Here is a 17003-nt window from a genome sequence, read left to right as displayed (position 1 = left end):
ACTATATAAGAAACCAAGAAAACCAAAAAAATTTATTAATACGTCAGGTTACTAAAAGAAAGAATTCCCACAATGCTTTTTTGGTGCATTAATAAACACCCCAACTGCCGAAAGTAACCAAGAAAATTGCGTTTTATACTCGATAAACTCAGAATCCGGCCCAATAATGCAGCTCAGCCACTGCACATGAAAGCGGCTCAGAAATCACCTCCTAGTCGCTACCGTTCCTTACCGTCTTGTAGCGAAGAACTGGAAACCAGGAGCAACCTGAATGCAGTCTTCATGACCCGGAATGGTCAGCTTCTTGTTCTCCATCAGCGGCAGCAGCACGGATATCTGGAGACGATGGAGAACCGGTCAAGAACGTTTCCGAGTGCTGACTGATATGCATTTGACGCTTTAGGAAGCTCACCACATCCAACGGCGCATGATCGATGTCCTCCAGGAGGATCCAGTAACCCTTGGAGACAGCTTGAGTGAGGGACCCCGGCTGCCAGACGAACTTCCCGGGGACGTCTGTGCACCGGTACATTCCGAGCAACATCTACAATAACCAAGCAATAGTTTTTATAGTTAAAAATAAAAAGTTACTAAAATTTGACTTAAAAAGCGAGGAGACGTGATTTTTGATGTGCTGTTTCACCCCCACCCTCCGAGAACGTGATTGTTTTTGTGCATTGCGGATGAAGCAGGATCTTACCTTGCTGTCCGTCTGGTCTCCCAGCTGCACCTTGAGGATGTCGGGGGATTTCACGTGACCCGTGGCAGCGGCCAGGTATTCGACGAGTGCCGTTTTGCCGCATCCGATCGGCCCTTCCAAGAGGATGGGCTTCTGGGACGCAACGGCCATGGCGAGCCTCCTTAGGCTGCGACACGTCGAGTCCACCAGCACCAGGGTGTACAAAGACGTCTAGAAAAAATTTTTTAATTTTTTTAATTTAATTAAAAAAGAGCACCTCTATACATTTATCTCGTTCATACAAGCGGGTAGCTAAGGGCCTTGCTTAGGGGCCCGAGAGTGGCAGCTTGGCGTGGCCTGGGATTTCAACTCACGACCTTCGGATCCAAATTCCAACGCCATAACGACTAAGCTGTACCAAATCTGCCGTTGAAGCAAATACGAACAATATGACATCACGGGATGTTGTGATGTCATAACTTTTTTTTTCCCCCTTACCTGCTCTTCCTGTCTGGGCGCGAGTCTGGGCAGGATCACACCGCACACCGCCGTGATGCTCTTCGAGAGGTCTTCGGAGCCCATCTGACCCTTTCTGTTTCCTTTCTCCAGCTGCCACATCGCCGAGCCCTGATTGGCCAACACCAGCGCTTTCTCCACCTCCAGCTGCTGAGACTCCTCCAGCGACCTGATGATGGCAAAATATAAATAAAAAACACTGCATTAATGTACTTTAAGGGTCCGCACCCTGGAAATGAAATGTGACCTACTTCATTTTAAGGTGCAGGATTTCGTCGCTGGACAGAACCTTCCTCAGGAAGATGGTTTTCTGGTTGTCGGTCATGTGGGACACCAGGGCGAGGCACTGCGCTGTGTATCTAGAGGGTGGAGGGAATGAAGGTAAAACACACACACACACACACACACACACACACACACACACACACAGCATTTTATTGTAAGTATTTTTTTTACAAAATGTTAACTTTGTCCATTTCTTTTTTTCCTCCCCCCGGCTTGTAATTTTGTTACACCGCGAGCACTAAAGGACCCACCCTCGAACCATGACGTCGCTGGTGAGCAGTTGCGAGACGCACACGCTCCAGTCCCACAGCACACGGAACTTCTCACAGTCGCTCTGGAGGAAGCGCAACGTGGCCGCCATGAGGTCGCGCAGTTTCATGCGTCTGGGGCCGTACTGGATCGAGGAGGCCTCTTCGCTCGTGAAGAAGAGCCTCTGGAAGACGGGCGGCGCGCTAGTGAAGTACCTGGCCGCGAACCTGTGGGACAAGAGCGACGGTGTGAACGAGGAAGACGTGCGATTGAGTAAAGGAAGGAAGACTGACCGGTGCGGATCTGCTTACGCCTGTGCATCGGGGCTGACGCTGAGCAGCTTGCTGAGCGCCACGCACAGCCTCTCGTGGAGGTCGTGGTTCAGCCGGACGTCCTTCTTGATTCGTTCGGCGTTCCTCTCCAGCAGGTCGAGCACCAGGGGACGAAGGTAACGAGCGACCAGGAGCGTGTAATCCTTCTCGAGGAGGAGCTGCGCCAAACAGGACAGCACGGCGTGACGGTCTTGCTGGCTCCATGTCTGAACGAACGAGGTGGGAAAGAAGTCACGATATGTACAACAGGACCTACGAGGTGGCATCAAGAAGTTTCAAAAAACGATGGATTGGGTGGGTCACGTCATTTTCGCAGATTTTGTCCGCACGTGCACAAAGCAGCACCAGCACCGGTGTCTTTTGGTGCACTGAAATACGAAAATAGGTGCTGCCTTTGACTGTGCGAGCGGCCGTGTGCTGCCATCTGCTGGTGTGTTACAAAATTATACTTTTTTCATACCACCTTGAATGTATTTTGGTCCAAAGTAATTACCATAATAATGATAAAAACGAATTGTTCATGGAGTATAGAGAGAGAGAGAGAGAGAGAGAGAGAGAGAGAGAGAGAGAGAGAGAGAGAGAGGTAGCACGTAGCGTTCACGGCCATGTGTGAGGTTCCTCTAGAAGCTCTTACCTGCTTGGCCAGGTGCTTGGCGAGCTCGCCGTGACTTTTCTCGACGTGTCTGGACACCGCGGTAAGGGACGCGACGCTCAGCTCCACGTTCTCCATTCCGCCTTCATCTGAAGCGCCTGAAAAAACGGAGCAGCCCCGAGGACGTTCTCGGGGGGAAACACGTGCTTTCCTTCTGTTTAGCTTTAATTATTATTTATTAATGTTCGGATTATTATTATTATTATTATTACTGGAAACTCGTCGCAGGAGCGGATCGTTCAGTCCGGGATGGAAAGAGGGATAGATGGATGGAGGGATGATGGATGACAACAACATAAACGAGCACGTTTCCCCCGTCAATGTTAAAGTGCCCGTCCACATGTGAGCGGAGGAGGGAGCACTTCCGGGTCACGGGTCACAAAAAAAGAAAAGAAAATCGCTTTTATTTTATTTTTTTATTTTTTTATTTTTTTAAATATGGACTTTAAATATTTCAAATAAGGTCTAAAACATTATTATTTTTATTATAAACGTAAGAAGTTAATAAACCAATATAAAAACAAGTGTAGTCTAATAATAATAATAATAATAATAATAATAATAATACATAGTAATTGTATATATATATATATATATATATATATATATATATATATATATATATATATATATATATATATATATATGCAAGGTATTATATATTGTACACTTTCATATCTATCTATTTTTTTTATATTGTGCCTTGAACACATCTTAAACATTTTACTTATAAAACTTTATATATACATTATATCTATCTATCTATCTATCTATCTATCTATCTATCTATCTATCTATCTATCTATCTATCTATCTATCTATCTATCTATCTATTATTATTTATAGAAACCCATATAAACTATATAATCATTATGCCCCACTTTATTAAATCATGATTTCATGATGGCTGCAGGTTAAATTATTTATTTATTTATTTATTTATTATTATTATGATTATTATTTATTTTTTTGTCCTTAACCAACAAGCAACATTCAGCAAAAACCCCTCCTCCACCACCATCACCACCACCACCAGCACGCTTCACTGAAAACCCGGAAGTTTAGAGACCGCGGGAAAATGTCGTCACTTCCGGCTACGCGAAGCTGTTCGGGTTGGCGCGATTGTTTTCCTCGGAGCGATGCGATTCTGAAATGGTAAGCAGCGAGTTATAAATATCGATCGTTTTTACGGTTATCCTTTATTCGTTTTGGAGTAATAAAGGTTGCGTTTTCGAAGTTGGAACGAATATGAATAATATATCTTTTCTTGTACGCGCTTTACTTTACACCGCTAGCTAGTGTCCCTGCTGGTGTTCCAATCCACATTGTGCTCCCTACCCAAGCGCCCTACTCTACAGTATCAACAAACCGCGGATCTGTCCAATCTAGTGCACTATGATTTAAAGTGGCGCTGTTTTTGCGATACGTCCTGTGTTATGCTAATCTCAGGGAATGTTAGCGAACAGGTTGTCAGCCGGATGCAGGATCTGGACACACTTGTAGACGTTTTCTTCTTTTTTTTGCAGAATAATTACTGCTTACTTTGACAGCTCACTTTTCTACACCTTCCAGCCTTTATCCGTGCTCCTGTAATGAATATGTGGGGTCTAAGGTAGCAAGCCATGGGCTTCTCGTTGTTGTTGTTGTTGTTATTGTTGTTGACAATAAGTCCACTCATACATGTGGTTCCCTTTTCAGACTTCTCCAGTGATGTAAAAGGGGTACGGACTCGCAGAGATGGAGACGAGCGCCATCGATGAGCTGTATGGCGATCTGGATCAGGGCGTCCATGGTAAAACCACACACAGACCATCGATATCATGATGGTTCCTGTCCTTCAGATTTTACACTATCTAATCTCTAAACTTTTGGAGACGATCGTTATTGTCAGATGATCCCATACGGGCATCCACACAGTCTCAGACGCTGCGTATATGAACAAAAGTTGGTTGACACCAGACAATTCCACATCCAATGAGCTCTTCTTCTTCTTTGGAAAGATGTTCCACTAGATTTGGTGGAGATTTGTGCTCATTTCGAGGGTGTCAGTAAAGACTGGTACTCATGTAGGGGAGTTGAGGAGGTGTTTTACGCAGTAGACGTCCTATAGAATCGTGCGTCTGGCTGGAAAAGTCTGGTGTCCCAATACTTTCGGCAGTACCGTGTCCATTTTATTACGCGCCCAGATTCTATTCCGGCCACGATTTAAAGGAATTCCTTGTCTGTTTCAGATTCTGTCCTGGATTATAATGAAGATTCGGTGGATATTTACTCGGGACTCGAGGACAGTCCCAAGAGACATATAAACCATGGTGAGAAAATCTTTGTCTTTTAATTTGGCGTTAACATTTTTTTTTATTAACTCGGATCAGAAATCCAACCCTAATTTCCCGGGATTTGTCCCCTCTGACTAATTACCAGTATTCCCAACATACACTAAATCCACCCTAGATCCAGTATCAGAGTTTCAGTGGTGTCTTTCTTTCCCTGGTCCAAATATAATTACGACTACTAAATGAGACCAACATGCAACAGCCAATCAGCTTCCTTCTTTTGGATTTTATTTTACAGCTAGGAGGAAGATGTTTTTAGCGATACTTGGATATATGAATGGACTTTGAAAGACACAAGACAATGGTTTTACTTAAATTCCTTTTAAAACATTTTTTCAAAAAAGTCTCGCCAATGTAAAATCCTGGATTTATTTATTTATTATTTGTTTTTGAAGTTTAGTGTAATTACAAAGAAATGGCTAAAACCTGAACCATTAGTGAATTGATATCAAATCAAATATGAGCCAAGAGGATGATTAGTTCTCGAATTATGAAGTAACTAAGTACCAACAGTCCCCAACTTGACGATGGAGACACATTCCGTGGACCCCATTGTAACTTGACTCCTTCACAAATAAACCCTCTGGTCATCGAGTGGAACATCTCTGTATATCTGGGTTTTCTTCTCCTCAGGCAACACCACCACCACCACCACCTTTCTTTCACCGCACAGAGTGAAGGAGTCTCTGGATTTGTATGAGGAACTCCTGACTGAAGAGCAAGAGGAAAAAGACTCGACCTATAATGAGGTAAAAAATTGTTTATTCATTATTGAATGCTTACGTTACCCGTTTGATCCGTGCTTGGTTTAACGTCACGTCCGATTTCATCGCAGATGAAAAGCAAATTCGTGGCGGCGCAAAACCAGGTGCAGGATTTGCTCGCGAAGCTGCAGCAGGTCCAGACGAAGGTACTCGTCGCTGTTTGACTTTATATCCATTTCTAGCTACGTTACGAAACATTAGCACGTCCCCTCACCATCGTCCAAACGTATCGACCTTCCGACCAATCTGATTCGAGAATCCAGTATAACGATTACTGTTGAATGAATAGGGTAGTACTAATGATGAAGCGCTTGTTTTTTTGGTTACAGAACCTGAGTTTACACCAGGAGAACACCCTGCTGAAGAAAAACATATGCGCCCTTATCAAAACTGCGAAGATGGAGATTGTTAGGAAGGACGAAGAGATAAGCAAATTAAGCCGAAGGTAAACGATGGTGAAATTGCCGCATCTATGATAAGTTACGAAAAAATCTTTGCGTCTCTCTGAAATCTTGAATGGATGTGTTCCTGCAGAACAATCCGAGGGAATTTCCATCTGTCTGCAAAGGAACGAGGACAAGCCGCCTACAGCAGGAGCGCCCCTGCTTCCGGAGGGGAGTCTCAGGAGTCTCCGGGATTCACCAAGGGGAGTTTGGTATCTGTAGATGCCACGCCATCATCGTTCTCAGTGTTTCGAAGGTGCCAGGTTGAGAATTCTTTAAATTTGCAAAATAATCATTCCCAAAGTTCGGATTCGCTCCCCAACGCCGGCACACAAGATCAACGGCGTGCCCCGGGTAATCAAACGTGTTGTACCAGAGACCGTGAAAGCCCAAGCACAAACTCCGAGTCTAGCACTGGGCAGAATGTTTGTGAAGAAACGGATATGAGGAAGGAAGCACAGGGTAAAGAAAGTGCCTCAAGACGGATGGAGGTTTCGGAAAAACATCAAACCAGACCAGAAAGAGAGCAGAGAGAGCCTTCAAAAAGCAGTTGTAGCTCAGGCAGCAGTCAGCGTCAACAACAGGATGATCCGGTAACACTCCGGATGTCTGGGCGGTCGAAGAGTCCTTCCTCTAGAGCGATCACAGACACGCAAGGCAGGAAAGAAGAATCGCGGCATAAGCAAGGGCCCGAAAAGGCTCGCGGAAGCACAGAGGCGTTGGGCAGACGGAGCGAAAAGGGCAGTTCACACCGAAAGACGGAAAAACGAGGAACGAGGGAGCATCACAGAAAAGAGGAGAGGAGGCAAGAGGGTATCAGCAGCTCGGAAAGTAGACGCTCAGAGATCAAGGAGCGCAGGAAGTCACCTCAAAGCGAAGAAAGGAAAAGACCAGATGGAAAGAGTAGCAATGGAGAAGAAAGACGAAGCTTAAGGGCTGAGGGTAGCAAAGAACACGATCGACAAGGTGCCAAAGATGCCATTTCTGCAAGAGACTCCGGTCGCAGCGGTGACGGACCAAAAGACCGAAGCCGTTCTGATGTACGTGAAAGCAGGCGCCATTCTTTGCCTGTCAAACCTCACCATCTGAGAAAAGATCAAGACGACAAAAGGTCTGGCAGAACCGAAGAGCCAATGTCCAGGAGCAAATCATCGAGCAGTCGTGATAATTCACGAGGTGATACCTATACGAGTTCTGCCAAAGAGAGGAGCGATAAAAACAAACGAACTGGGACGTCATCCATGAGCGCTCCAGATAAAGCAAGGGTACACAAAAGGAGTCAGGGCGATAAGGTTCAAGCTGAGGGCCCTGCAAAAAGGGTGTCTCCAATAAGATTGACCAGCAGCTGCGACAATGAAAACGCTGCCCTTCCAGAGGAGAGCAGTCCGAAGCGAAAATTAAGCTTTATGGAAACTCTGAACCTGACCGTCTCTCCAGTTAAAAAGCAGAACAACTCCGAACGAGCTGAAGAGCCGCCACACCCTGAGGAGACCCTCATAAGCAACTCAACCAAGGACGGAAATCCGTTTGAGGTTGGTGAAGAGTTCTGTGTCATCGATGAAGTAGTGGACGACTCTGCGGATGGCTCCTTTGCCCTTCCTACCAATACAACCACACAGCCATATGATGATGAACCACCCACATGCCTGGAAGTCAAAGGGCAGGAACTTGACTTACCCAAAATGTTTGATGGTGACTATAGTAAAACCCAAGCTGGGAAAATGGATGTTTCAGATTCAGAGATGCAGGAAGACATACGCACTACTAGCATTTCTCAGGAAGGTGTGGTAGATAAGATTGCTGTACCTAAAGATTCCTTACTCCTTGAAAGAGCTACATCAGTTGACGGTCTGTCCTCTTTGTCTTTAACTGACGTTAGCTGCAAGGAGCAAGATCCTCAAGCTTCTGTGAAGAATTTCAGTGCTGCAGGACAAATAGACCAAAAACCAGAGAAACCATCGTTTCCAAATGATCCATTTCAACAGCATGTTGCCACCTCAGTCATGTCAACTCCTACAATCAGGACTTGCTCAGAGATGGACACCTCTGTGTCCTTGGAGGCTGTTTCCAGCATTGTCGCTATTGATAACCAGCAAAGGAAAGAAACATTACCTGATTCAGACATGGAGATCACACCTGGCCTTAAGAACTTGACTACAAGTCCAGGCTCACTAATACCCCCAAGCATTGAGGAGAACAACGTGAAAGCCCAAGAAGCAGGAATACCAACTAGACCAGCAAGTTCCTCTGAACCTGATTCCGTAGAAAACGAGATTGAGCTCTCCAAGACTTGCAAGCGTCTAGTGGTGCCTCATGATGAAGATTCAATGATGTTGACCCTGAGCAACCTTAAAGTAATCCCAGAAGCAATCAGTCCTCTTACAAGTCCGGTACGCCAGATAAAGAAGTCCCAGCAGCAGCAGCAGCGCTTGGGAAAGGAGCCCCATGTCAAGAGTCTCGGCAAAGGTCAGTTTTCTTGTTATTTTATGGTTTTGGAAACAATTGTAAATGTCCAAATGGGGTTCTTTGGTCTGTTTTTTTTTTTTTTTTGGGGTGTATGTAATATATGCAGAACCATAAAGTAATTAGATTTTCTTTGTCTTCCTGTAGAACATGTTTAGATGTTTCTAGACACTAAATTTATGTATTAATTAATTATTATTATTTTATTTTATTTTATTTTTTTTAAGATTTCTCAACCGCAGCCACAGTGGCAGATAAGGAAGCAGTCAAGATGGACATGAACAAAGAAAATAAAAGACCTGATTCTTTAGTCAAGCTTAGTGTAAAGACAGATCAGCAAGATGATCTTTCGACTACTGCCACTGAGGAAGACTTAGAAGAAGGGGAAATAATCAGTGAGAGCGATGGGGAAGGCACTCTAGTCATTCAGAGTCCCCAGAATGAGAAAAGGTCAAATTTAAGGAGCCAGACCAGTCCCAGATCACAAAGGTTGCAAAACAAATCTCAAACGCGAGCTGCTGTTACTCCTACCCGCAAAGAGAAAGAGAAAAATGTGCCCCCTAAAGACAGTCCCTCCTCGAACAAGAGGCGCTTCAAAACGGTCACCGTTCCGCCCAAGGCGAGAATTTCGACTGCGACCGAATTTATGAACATGTTGTCGTTTATACGGTCAGAATTGAGACGAAAGTACATGAAACTTCATAAAAATGTCGCCAAACCAGCCTTCTGCTGCATCATTGAAATGTCCCAGGCCTCGTTTACGGAATTCGTCGACAGCGTTAACTTTCACAAGTTTTGCAGTCAAGGAAACGAAATCAAACCTCGACTCAATAAGATCATCACATCTGTAACGAGCAAGGTCTCGAGCAACGGCATCGTAAACCGAATCTTTGAGCAGCAAGCTGAAGACCTGAAGCAGAAGCTGTGGAACTTTGTCGATGGCCAGTTTGACTTCTTGTTCAAGGAACTAAAAGCAGCACTCAAAGGTGCTGCAGATATTTTCAAGAACAAATCTTCTTCAGAAAGTAAGCAGCCAAGTGCAAAAGAGGATTTGACTGTGGACCTGTGCAAGATACAGTGTAAAGAACCCTTAAGCACGACTGAAAACCGACCACAAAAAATGTCTACAGGTGAAATAGAGAGCGAGTGCCAAAATGTCCAGGAGAAGATCAGTTCTTCAAATAGTTTGCCATCCAGAAGTAGAGGCCTTGGTAGCAGTGGTAAAAACATAAAGGCAACCATGGAGGAGGGGGCCAAAGTACCAGAAGTACCAAACCCTAACTCTAACCAGTCTAATCCGCTTCAATCGGGTTCCTTTTCTGAGAAATCTCACAATGAAAGCGTACCCGTGCATGAAAACAAAACAAGCATACCTGCCCCAAGCTATACCCGCCGTCTATCTCAGAGTGGATCGATCCAAGATAGGGCGGACTTTGAAATCCTGACAGAGCAGCAAACGTCAAGTTTGACCTTTAATTTGGTAACGGATTCCCAAATGGGAGATATATTCAGATGTCTTTTGCAAGGATCTGATCTAATGGAGGCTGGTGATCATCAGAACTGGCCACTTAACACTCCACAGAAAGAGGGCCAAGCAGGGGACAGTCTCGTTGGCCTCATGACCCCCAGCAAGATCATAACGCCATCGAAGCTCATCACCGCATGGACATCCATTTCACCTTACAAGTTCCAAATGCCATTAAATCCAGCACTCCTTGATGAAAACTGCATGTTGGAAGTCCCGACTAATGCTCTACCGAACCACTCTGCCCTTCCTGCGTCAACTGTGACGTCCCAGCATTCTTTCTCGATTTTAGCTGAAGATTTGGCCGTGTCCCTTACCATCCCTTCACCCTTGAAGTCTGATGGCCACTTGAGCTTTTTGCAACCGATGAGTGGACAGGGGCTGACCACCCCAAGCAACATCATCAGCGCCCATTACAGCGAGGATGCGCTCCTTGATGGAGAGGATGCCACCGAGCAAGATATCCACTTGTCTCTCGAAACGGACAATTCCAGCAGTCCGTCAGGTGGCAGTGGAAATTGGGAGGCTACAACTCTACCAGCGTTCCATTTTAAACCAAACGTGCCCATGCAAGCCGAAGTAATGGAGAAGTCCAATGATCACTTTATAGTTCGTATCAGACACACGTCTCCTAGGGTACAAGAGCACACGGAAATGGAGCCCACGGAAATGGAGCACACGGAAACGTTGCCGGGCGCCGAGGCATCGTCTTTACTTACATTTGCTCAGAGTGTACCCTTGGCAGTTCAGGCCCACACCATTGCAAACGAAGTAAGTGAAGCTGAAATATCGAGAGTGATCACCTCACACGTGGTCCCTCGAGAATGCAGTCCCATCAGCGTTCCTAAAACCACGGAGAACCCGATCGAACAATCTGCCAATGATGCCGATGCCTCCGGATTCACAGCCACTACAGAATTGGAGCCTGAGGTAAAGAAGGCAAGCAACAAGGGGTCCAAGAAGCGCAAGAAGCATCATTCAGGGCCGAAAGCGAAACGTTCAAGAAAAGAAAAATCACAAGACCGACAAGACAAACAAAGGCACAAAAAGAGGTCAAAATCATCTAAGGAGAAAATCGAGACGACTCCTTTGAAGAGGATCAAGACGCCGTCTCCCCAGTTGTCTCCTAACAGTCTCTCAGCTAAGAATGTCATCAGGAAAAAAGGGGAAGTGGTGGCGACCTGGTCTAGGTGAGTGTTTATTAGACTTTGGTTGCTGTAGATGATTATTTGTCCACTGGTATTTATTAAGCAACAAACAAATTGATGGTTTTTTTTTTTATCCCCCTCAAGGGAGGAAGACCGAGATATTCTGGTTGCACTCAAAACCAAAGGGGCTTCCTCTAAAACATTTGCTGCTCTTTCATCTAAGTTAGGAAAGTCACAAGCACAGGTATTTATTTAGTATTTTCTCTTGGTATTTATGGAATATCTATATTGGCACATCATGTCTCAAAGGTTTAAGCTTCCATTTTGATTTTCCCATTACAGATCGAAGAGCGGTTCACCCAGCTAATGAAACTTTTTAAGAAGAAAGAGAAAATGGAGAGCTGAGTCTTGGTACCACAAGACGGCAGAGAAACCAGCAGGTTGTTTTTGAGAATCTATTGAGTGCTGCGCAATAATCTACAGCATTCTGGTCAAGAGTCTACGCCATTCTAGGCAATTCTAGGCAACACTCGCCATTGGACTGCACTCGGTCCATCTCTCTCCATCAGTGCAGGTCATTTGGTGTCACTTTCCTTCCAATAAAGGTGGAAAAGTTGAATAACAGTAAAGAGTTTCTTTAGAACATAATTTACTGAGGTGATTTCTTGTTAATGGCTTTCCTTCAAAGACACTGGACTCCTTTTTACCTTGTACCATCTACCTCTGAGAGATGTTTGAAGTATGAGGTGGTGTAAAGCTTGACAGACCTTAGACCTGTGCTCCACAAGTCTTCAACTGCAGCCACTGTACAGTACCATAAAAAACATGGTTCGTCCCTCATTTTTACTTCATATAATTTTCAAATGTCAAGGTCAAAGCCTCCCAATAAACAGCCGTTCATGACAATTTCTTTAGAGTTGAACGGTTATTTATTTATTTTTTTGATCTCAGTTTGTCATCCTGATCTCAGGATTTTCTTGCTCCTCAGATGATCACCAGGCCTGCAGACTTGTCTTGTGTATATATTCTAAATGTAAGAGGAGTTGGAGGCTTTTATGTCAAAAATTTACACCACTTTTTTATTTTGCTCTGAACGCAAGAGATCGCAAGACAGCCTTCCTGGCAAAACGTCCTGTTTGAATAAATATTCTGTAAATATTGTAAAATGCAGCGGGTTTTTTTTGTTTTTTTTCACTTTTTAAAATAAAGTTAATTTATTTAATTCTTGTTTTTGTTCTCTACAAATTCTTTGCGTGTATCATTTCTATGTTACTTCATGGATTTATAAAAGAGAAGATAATTGTAATAGATGACTTACAAGAGTGGGTATTGAGACTATCAATTGCCCCTCCCCTTATGTTTGCCAGTTGACCGAGTTGTGCCAGTTACTGCCCCGAGGGTGCTGTCCGGCCACCCACAGATCAATAGGAACCCTGTATTAGTTCAGTGGATGCAGTAGGTCTGGGATTCATTTACTGAAGCTATGCCCAGAGAGAGAAGCGCACCTGCTTTAGTGAAGAAGTAGCTAGCGTTTCTTTCGTTCGTCATTAAAACCATCCAACGCGTGTAAGTCTTACTCTTACTCAAGAGTTTCTCAAGGGGTCTTTTGGTTATAAAACGTTCTAGGGACTTCTCAACTAGGAAAACCCTTGTAACATTAAATAATTCTCCTGTGTCTATCGCCTTAACTAGAACTTAAGTGTATGTTTTGCACTTTAGGCTATGTAAAACCAAAAAATGGGTGATTGGAACCTTTTGGGAAGCATCTTGGAAGAAGTTCACATCCATTCCACCATTGTTGGCAAAATCTGGCTGACCATCCTCTTCATCTTTCGCATGCTGGTCCTTGGAGTCGCGGCTGAGGATGTCTGGGATGATGAGCAAAGTGAGTTTGTGTGCAACACCGAGCAGCCGGGGTGCAAGAACGTCTGCTACGACCAAGCTTTTCCCATCTCCCTCATCAGGTACTGGGTCCTGCAGATCATCTTTGTGTCTTCGCCTTCTCTGGTGTACATGGGTCACGCGCTGTACCGGCTGCGTGCTCTGGAGAAGCAGAGGCACAAGAAGAAAGCCCAGCTCAAAGTCGAGCTGGAGGGGATGGAGGGCATCTTGGATGAGCACAAAAGAATTGAGAAGGAGCTGAGGAAACTAGAGGAACAGAAGAGGGTTAGGAAGGCTCCTCTGCGAGGTTCCCTAATGCGTACGTATGTGTTTCATATTTTAACCAGGTCAGTCATGGAAGTGGGCTTTATACTGGGTCAGTATGCCCTTTACGGCATTGGACTGGCCCCATTATACAAGTGTGAGAGAGATCCCTGCCCCAACGTCGTGGATTGTTTTGTCTCCAGGCCGACAGAGAAAAATATTTTCATGATCTTCATGCTGGGCATTGCTGGGGTTTCACTCTTCCTGAACATCTTGGAGATCTTTCACCTGGGATTGAAAAAGATCAAGCAAACAATATATGGCAATATACACAGTGCAGATGAAGAAAGTCTTTGCAGGTCAAAGAAAAGCTCCATGGTGCAGCAAGCGTGTGTCCTTACAGACTGCCTGCCCCAGAAATTCGCACACATGACCCAAACATCCTATGCAATAGTGAACGATGGGCAGGTGGAAACTTTGCCCCACATGCCCACCACTGAGGCAGCAACCAGTGATGGTACCGGATCAGAGCAGCCCAAGCCGCCACGTATCCTGAGTCAGCCCGAGATCCAGGCCATCCGTCAATTAGGGGCAACCCTGGACAACCGGGTCCACTCTTCGAGCAGTGACGACTGTGGACCCAAATCGTCCGGCCCTCTGAAGGGTGTTGGTCAGCTCCCTCGAGCATCTCTTCGTGCCAGCAACATCGAGATCCCAGCTTCCCTTCAGAACTCTGCACGCAAACAAAGTCGGGTGAGTGCATGCAAGGACGTGAGCGAAGAGAGCGATTCGCCCGAACACTACCCCACAGGTAGGAAATCTAGCTTCATGTCCCGGGGGTTTTCTGAAAGCAGACTGGCCATTCCGCTAGACAGCCCAATGTCCAAAAGCGATTCAGAGTCAGATTCCAAGCGGCGGGCTCAAAGCGAAAGTCCTGCCATGACCCCTCCGCCTGCCAGTGGGCGCCGCATGTCCATGGTAAGAACCTAATTTCAGGACAGAACAAGGTCATCTGCATGAGGTGTTCGTAGGGTTTTCAAATGGGTGAAAAAGTGCAGGCAAAATTTCCAGGAAACTTTTCTGGGAACTTTCTATGGGAACGTCATCTTGAAAATATTCCAATTTACCAGGAACTTATAGGAATTTACAGGAATTTATGGGAATTCATAAAAAAATCGGGGAAATTTTAATAAACTGTATATAAAAAATCAATGTAAAAATTATTTAAATATAAACAAGGCCATGAGCTTACATGCATGCAAACATGACAACAACATTACATCTGATCGTTTAAGTTTATCCTGCAAGAGAAATTTTTTTCAAACTACATTCGGATAATTCCTATCAATTCCCATTAATTTCCATTGAAAGTTTCCAGTCTTGAAAAATCCTGGAATATTGCAACCCTAATGATCATGCTGGAACCTTAAAGCATGTTTTTTAGCCTTTTAAATTCTGTTTCCTACAGGATCCTTACCAAGGGACAAGGATTTTTATATTATACTATTATACAGTCATCAGAATACGTTTTTAGGGGGTTTACAGAGGAACTCAGGAGGGTCATGTGATGTGTGCTTGTACTGTGTTCATATATATATATATATATATACTATTTGATCAAAAGTATTGGGACACCTGCCTTTTCACTTGAAGTAGGAAAATCAATCCTGTTCCAGCATGACGAGGCCCAAAGGATGTGCACAAATCCATGAAGATATGCTTTCTATTGGTTGGAGTGGAAGATCTCCTAGAGAACTCTAACCCTATTGAACACCTTATTTAGGGGCCTCCTCATCTCACTTACACCAGTACCTGACTTTACTAATACCCTTGTCTCTGAACGAGCAAACATTAAACCATAAAACCTAGTGGAACATCTTCCCAGAAGAGTGAAGGTTATTAAAAAAAAGCCAAAAAATGTCCAGGTGTCCACAAACCTTTGTCCAAATAGTGTATCTATGAACATTTATATAGAGCTGTTGCACTTGATAAGATAAATGACGTCTTGTAAACGATTACATGCTCTATATATTAACATATAATAATGATAATACCATTTCTCCCTTTTTTTTTTATATTTTATTATTTTTTTTAGAGCATGATCCTGGAACTGTCTTCAATCATGAAAAAATGAACTCAACCAAAACTACGGACATCACTTGTTTTTTTTTGGCTTTGGTGACCACATACCACACAATTACTGGGATATTTATCTGGATTATGTTCTATGTAAACAGTTCACCCTTTTGGTATAGATCTCTGCTAATATAATAATACCTCAGTCCTCATATACACAATTGTTTTTCACAAAATAGTTCAAACCAATGAAATTTTTGTGCACGTAAAACTCAAGTGTGCTGCACATTAAAATGTAAAGTGTAAATGGGAAATACTCTATTGTATTTAAAGTTCAATCATTTTGTTGTCAATATGTTTCCTAGGACACGTGGACAGTATTATACTGTATTTTGGAGATATATCATAGCGCATGAAGCTTTGACGTAAAGTTGAATAAAAAGGTTTTTTTCTTTTCTTTCTTTCTTTTTTTTTTTCACAATAAAATCTGGTCTTTGTTCATTGGGGATGTATTTGTGCTCTAAACTGGATTTTTGGTTAAAAGTCTTTTTTGAGACACAGCATGTCTTTTTGGTTTTCCATGCAACAGACTAGATGGAATGCAAAAACAGACAAGAATTGGACAGTAAATGAGTAAAAAATATGTACTAGGGAGTCCAAATGGGATATTTTTCTCTCTACTAGAAGAACTTGTGTAAGACATAGAACAGGAGAGAAGATGTGATCAAACATGGAGGTGGAAGTTGAATGGTTTGGGGTTGTTTTGAAGCAGGGAAGGGTCCGAAAAGTGAAAGGAATCCTGAACCGACATGGGTACCATTCCAAACCTCCAACACCATGCAATTCTGTCTGGACTGATTAGATCCGACTTCATCGTACAAGACGGTAAGCCGAAGCGACGAATACGTTCAAACAGTCGATTGGAGTGAAATCTATCATTGAAATCTCATCTAAATCCTATTGGACTGCTCTGGGATGAACTGGATCAGGAAGAAATCTCCAACTAGTGAAGAGCAGCTTCGGCGAGTTTTCCAGGAGGCACGGAAAAGTACTGTTCCGAGAAATTACATTGGGATACACAGATATTACTGGTGTGAGGACTCTAGGAATTTGATTTAAGACTTTTTTCTGGCAATTTGGTTTAGTAGCAACAGTAACGTCCCTATAACTCCTACAGGTGTAACTGTAGACACGGAGGTCACATCTGTGCAGGTTTTATTCCTCTTATACCACAGCGATGTTTTTCAACCAGTACAGTACCAGTAATATATTAAATGACTAATAATAATTTAAAAAAGAATCATACTTACATACACTATATTGCAAAAGTATCGGGACACCCAACTGTTGCTGGTGTATGTGCTTCTCCAAACTGTTGGCAAAAACTTCGCGA

General features: G+C 43.8%; 3 protein-coding genes across 6 annotated transcripts in view; 2 read left to right on the top strand and 1 right to left on the bottom strand.

The window, feature by feature from the left end:
- Positions 1-3064, bottom strand: part of mdn1 (midasin AAA ATPase 1) — a 47307-nt gene extending 44243 nt beyond the window's left edge. For both annotated transcript variants that reach the window (XM_083534923.1, XM_083534924.1), the window contains exons 1-8: positions 2696-3064; positions 2041-2267; positions 1732-1956; positions 1447-1554; positions 1178-1364; positions 701-910; positions 413-544; positions 233-336 (exon numbers count right to left, since the gene is read on the bottom strand). In XM_083534923.1, the coding sequence (XP_083391049.1) occupies positions 233-336; positions 413-544; positions 701-910; positions 1178-1364; positions 1447-1554; positions 1732-1956; positions 2041-2267; positions 2696-2791 (1289 nt within the window). In that variant the 5' untranslated portion in view covers positions 2792-3064. The remainder of the gene's footprint in view (positions 1-232; positions 337-412; positions 545-700; positions 911-1177; positions 1365-1446; positions 1555-1731; positions 1957-2040; positions 2268-2695) is intronic.
- Positions 3065-3750: 686 nt separating this feature from the next.
- casp8ap2 (caspase 8 associated protein 2) lies at positions 3751-12613 on the top strand. Its single transcript, XM_083534930.1, has 10 exons — positions 3751-3868; positions 4412-4505; positions 4945-5025; positions 5680-5795; positions 5882-5956; positions 6140-6255; positions 6345-8719; positions 8944-11431; positions 11534-11633; positions 11732-12613. Exons 2-10 carry the CDS (start codon positions 4451-4453, stop codon positions 11792-11794), a joined length of 5469 nt encoding a protein of 1822 aa, XP_083391056.1. The 5' UTR covers positions 3751-3868; positions 4412-4450; the 3' UTR covers positions 11795-12613.
- Positions 12614-12615: 2 nt separating this feature from the next.
- gja10b (gap junction protein alpha 10 b) lies at positions 12616-16111 on the top strand. Of its 3 annotated transcripts, XM_083535119.1 has the most exons (3): positions 12661-12955; positions 13109-14512; positions 15630-16111. In XM_083535119.1, exons 2-3 carry the CDS (start codon positions 13127-13129, stop codon positions 15666-15668), a joined length of 1425 nt encoding a protein of 474 aa, XP_083391245.1. In that variant the 5' UTR covers positions 12661-12955; positions 13109-13126; the 3' UTR covers positions 15669-16111. The 3 variants fall into 3 exon arrangements, with proteins under 3 accessions (XP_083391246.1, XP_083391244.1, XP_083391245.1); XM_083535120.1 differs by having other exon boundaries at positions 12616-14287; XM_083535118.1 differs by having other exon boundaries at positions 12616-14512.
- The last annotated feature ends 892 nt before the right edge of the window (positions 16112-17003 follow it).

Source organism: Silurus aristotelis (genome assembly GCF_946808225.1).
Source record: "Silurus aristotelis genome assembly, chromosome: 29".
NCBI classification, from domain to species: Eukaryota; Metazoa; Chordata; class Actinopteri; order Siluriformes; family Siluridae; genus Silurus; species Silurus aristotelis.
Note: the sequence above shows the minus strand (reverse complement) of the source record. Positions and strands in the feature narration are given on the sequence as shown.

Excerpts from the sequence above, each read along its gene's own strand:
- casp8ap2 (XM_083534930.1), top strand. The coding sequence starts at position 4,451 with ATGGAGACGAGCGCCATCGATGAGCTGTATGGCGATCTGGATCAGGGC. Across the intron at positions 4,506-4,944 it reads TCTGGATCAGGGCGTCCATG|ATTCTGTCCTGGATTATAAT; the intron begins GTAAAACCACAC and ends TGTCTGTTTCAG. Across the intron at positions 11,634-11,731 it reads TAGGAAAGTCACAAGCACAG|ATCGAAGAGCGGTTCACCCA; the intron begins GTATTTATTTAG and ends TTCCCATTACAG.
- gja10b (XM_083535118.1), top strand. The coding sequence starts at position 13,127 with ATGGGTGATTGGAACCTTTTGGGAAGCATCTTGGAAGAAGTTCACATC. Across the intron at positions 14,513-15,629 it reads GTGGGCGCCGCATGTCCATG|AGCATGATCCTGGAACTGTC; the intron begins GTAAGAACCTAA and ends TATTTTTTTTAG.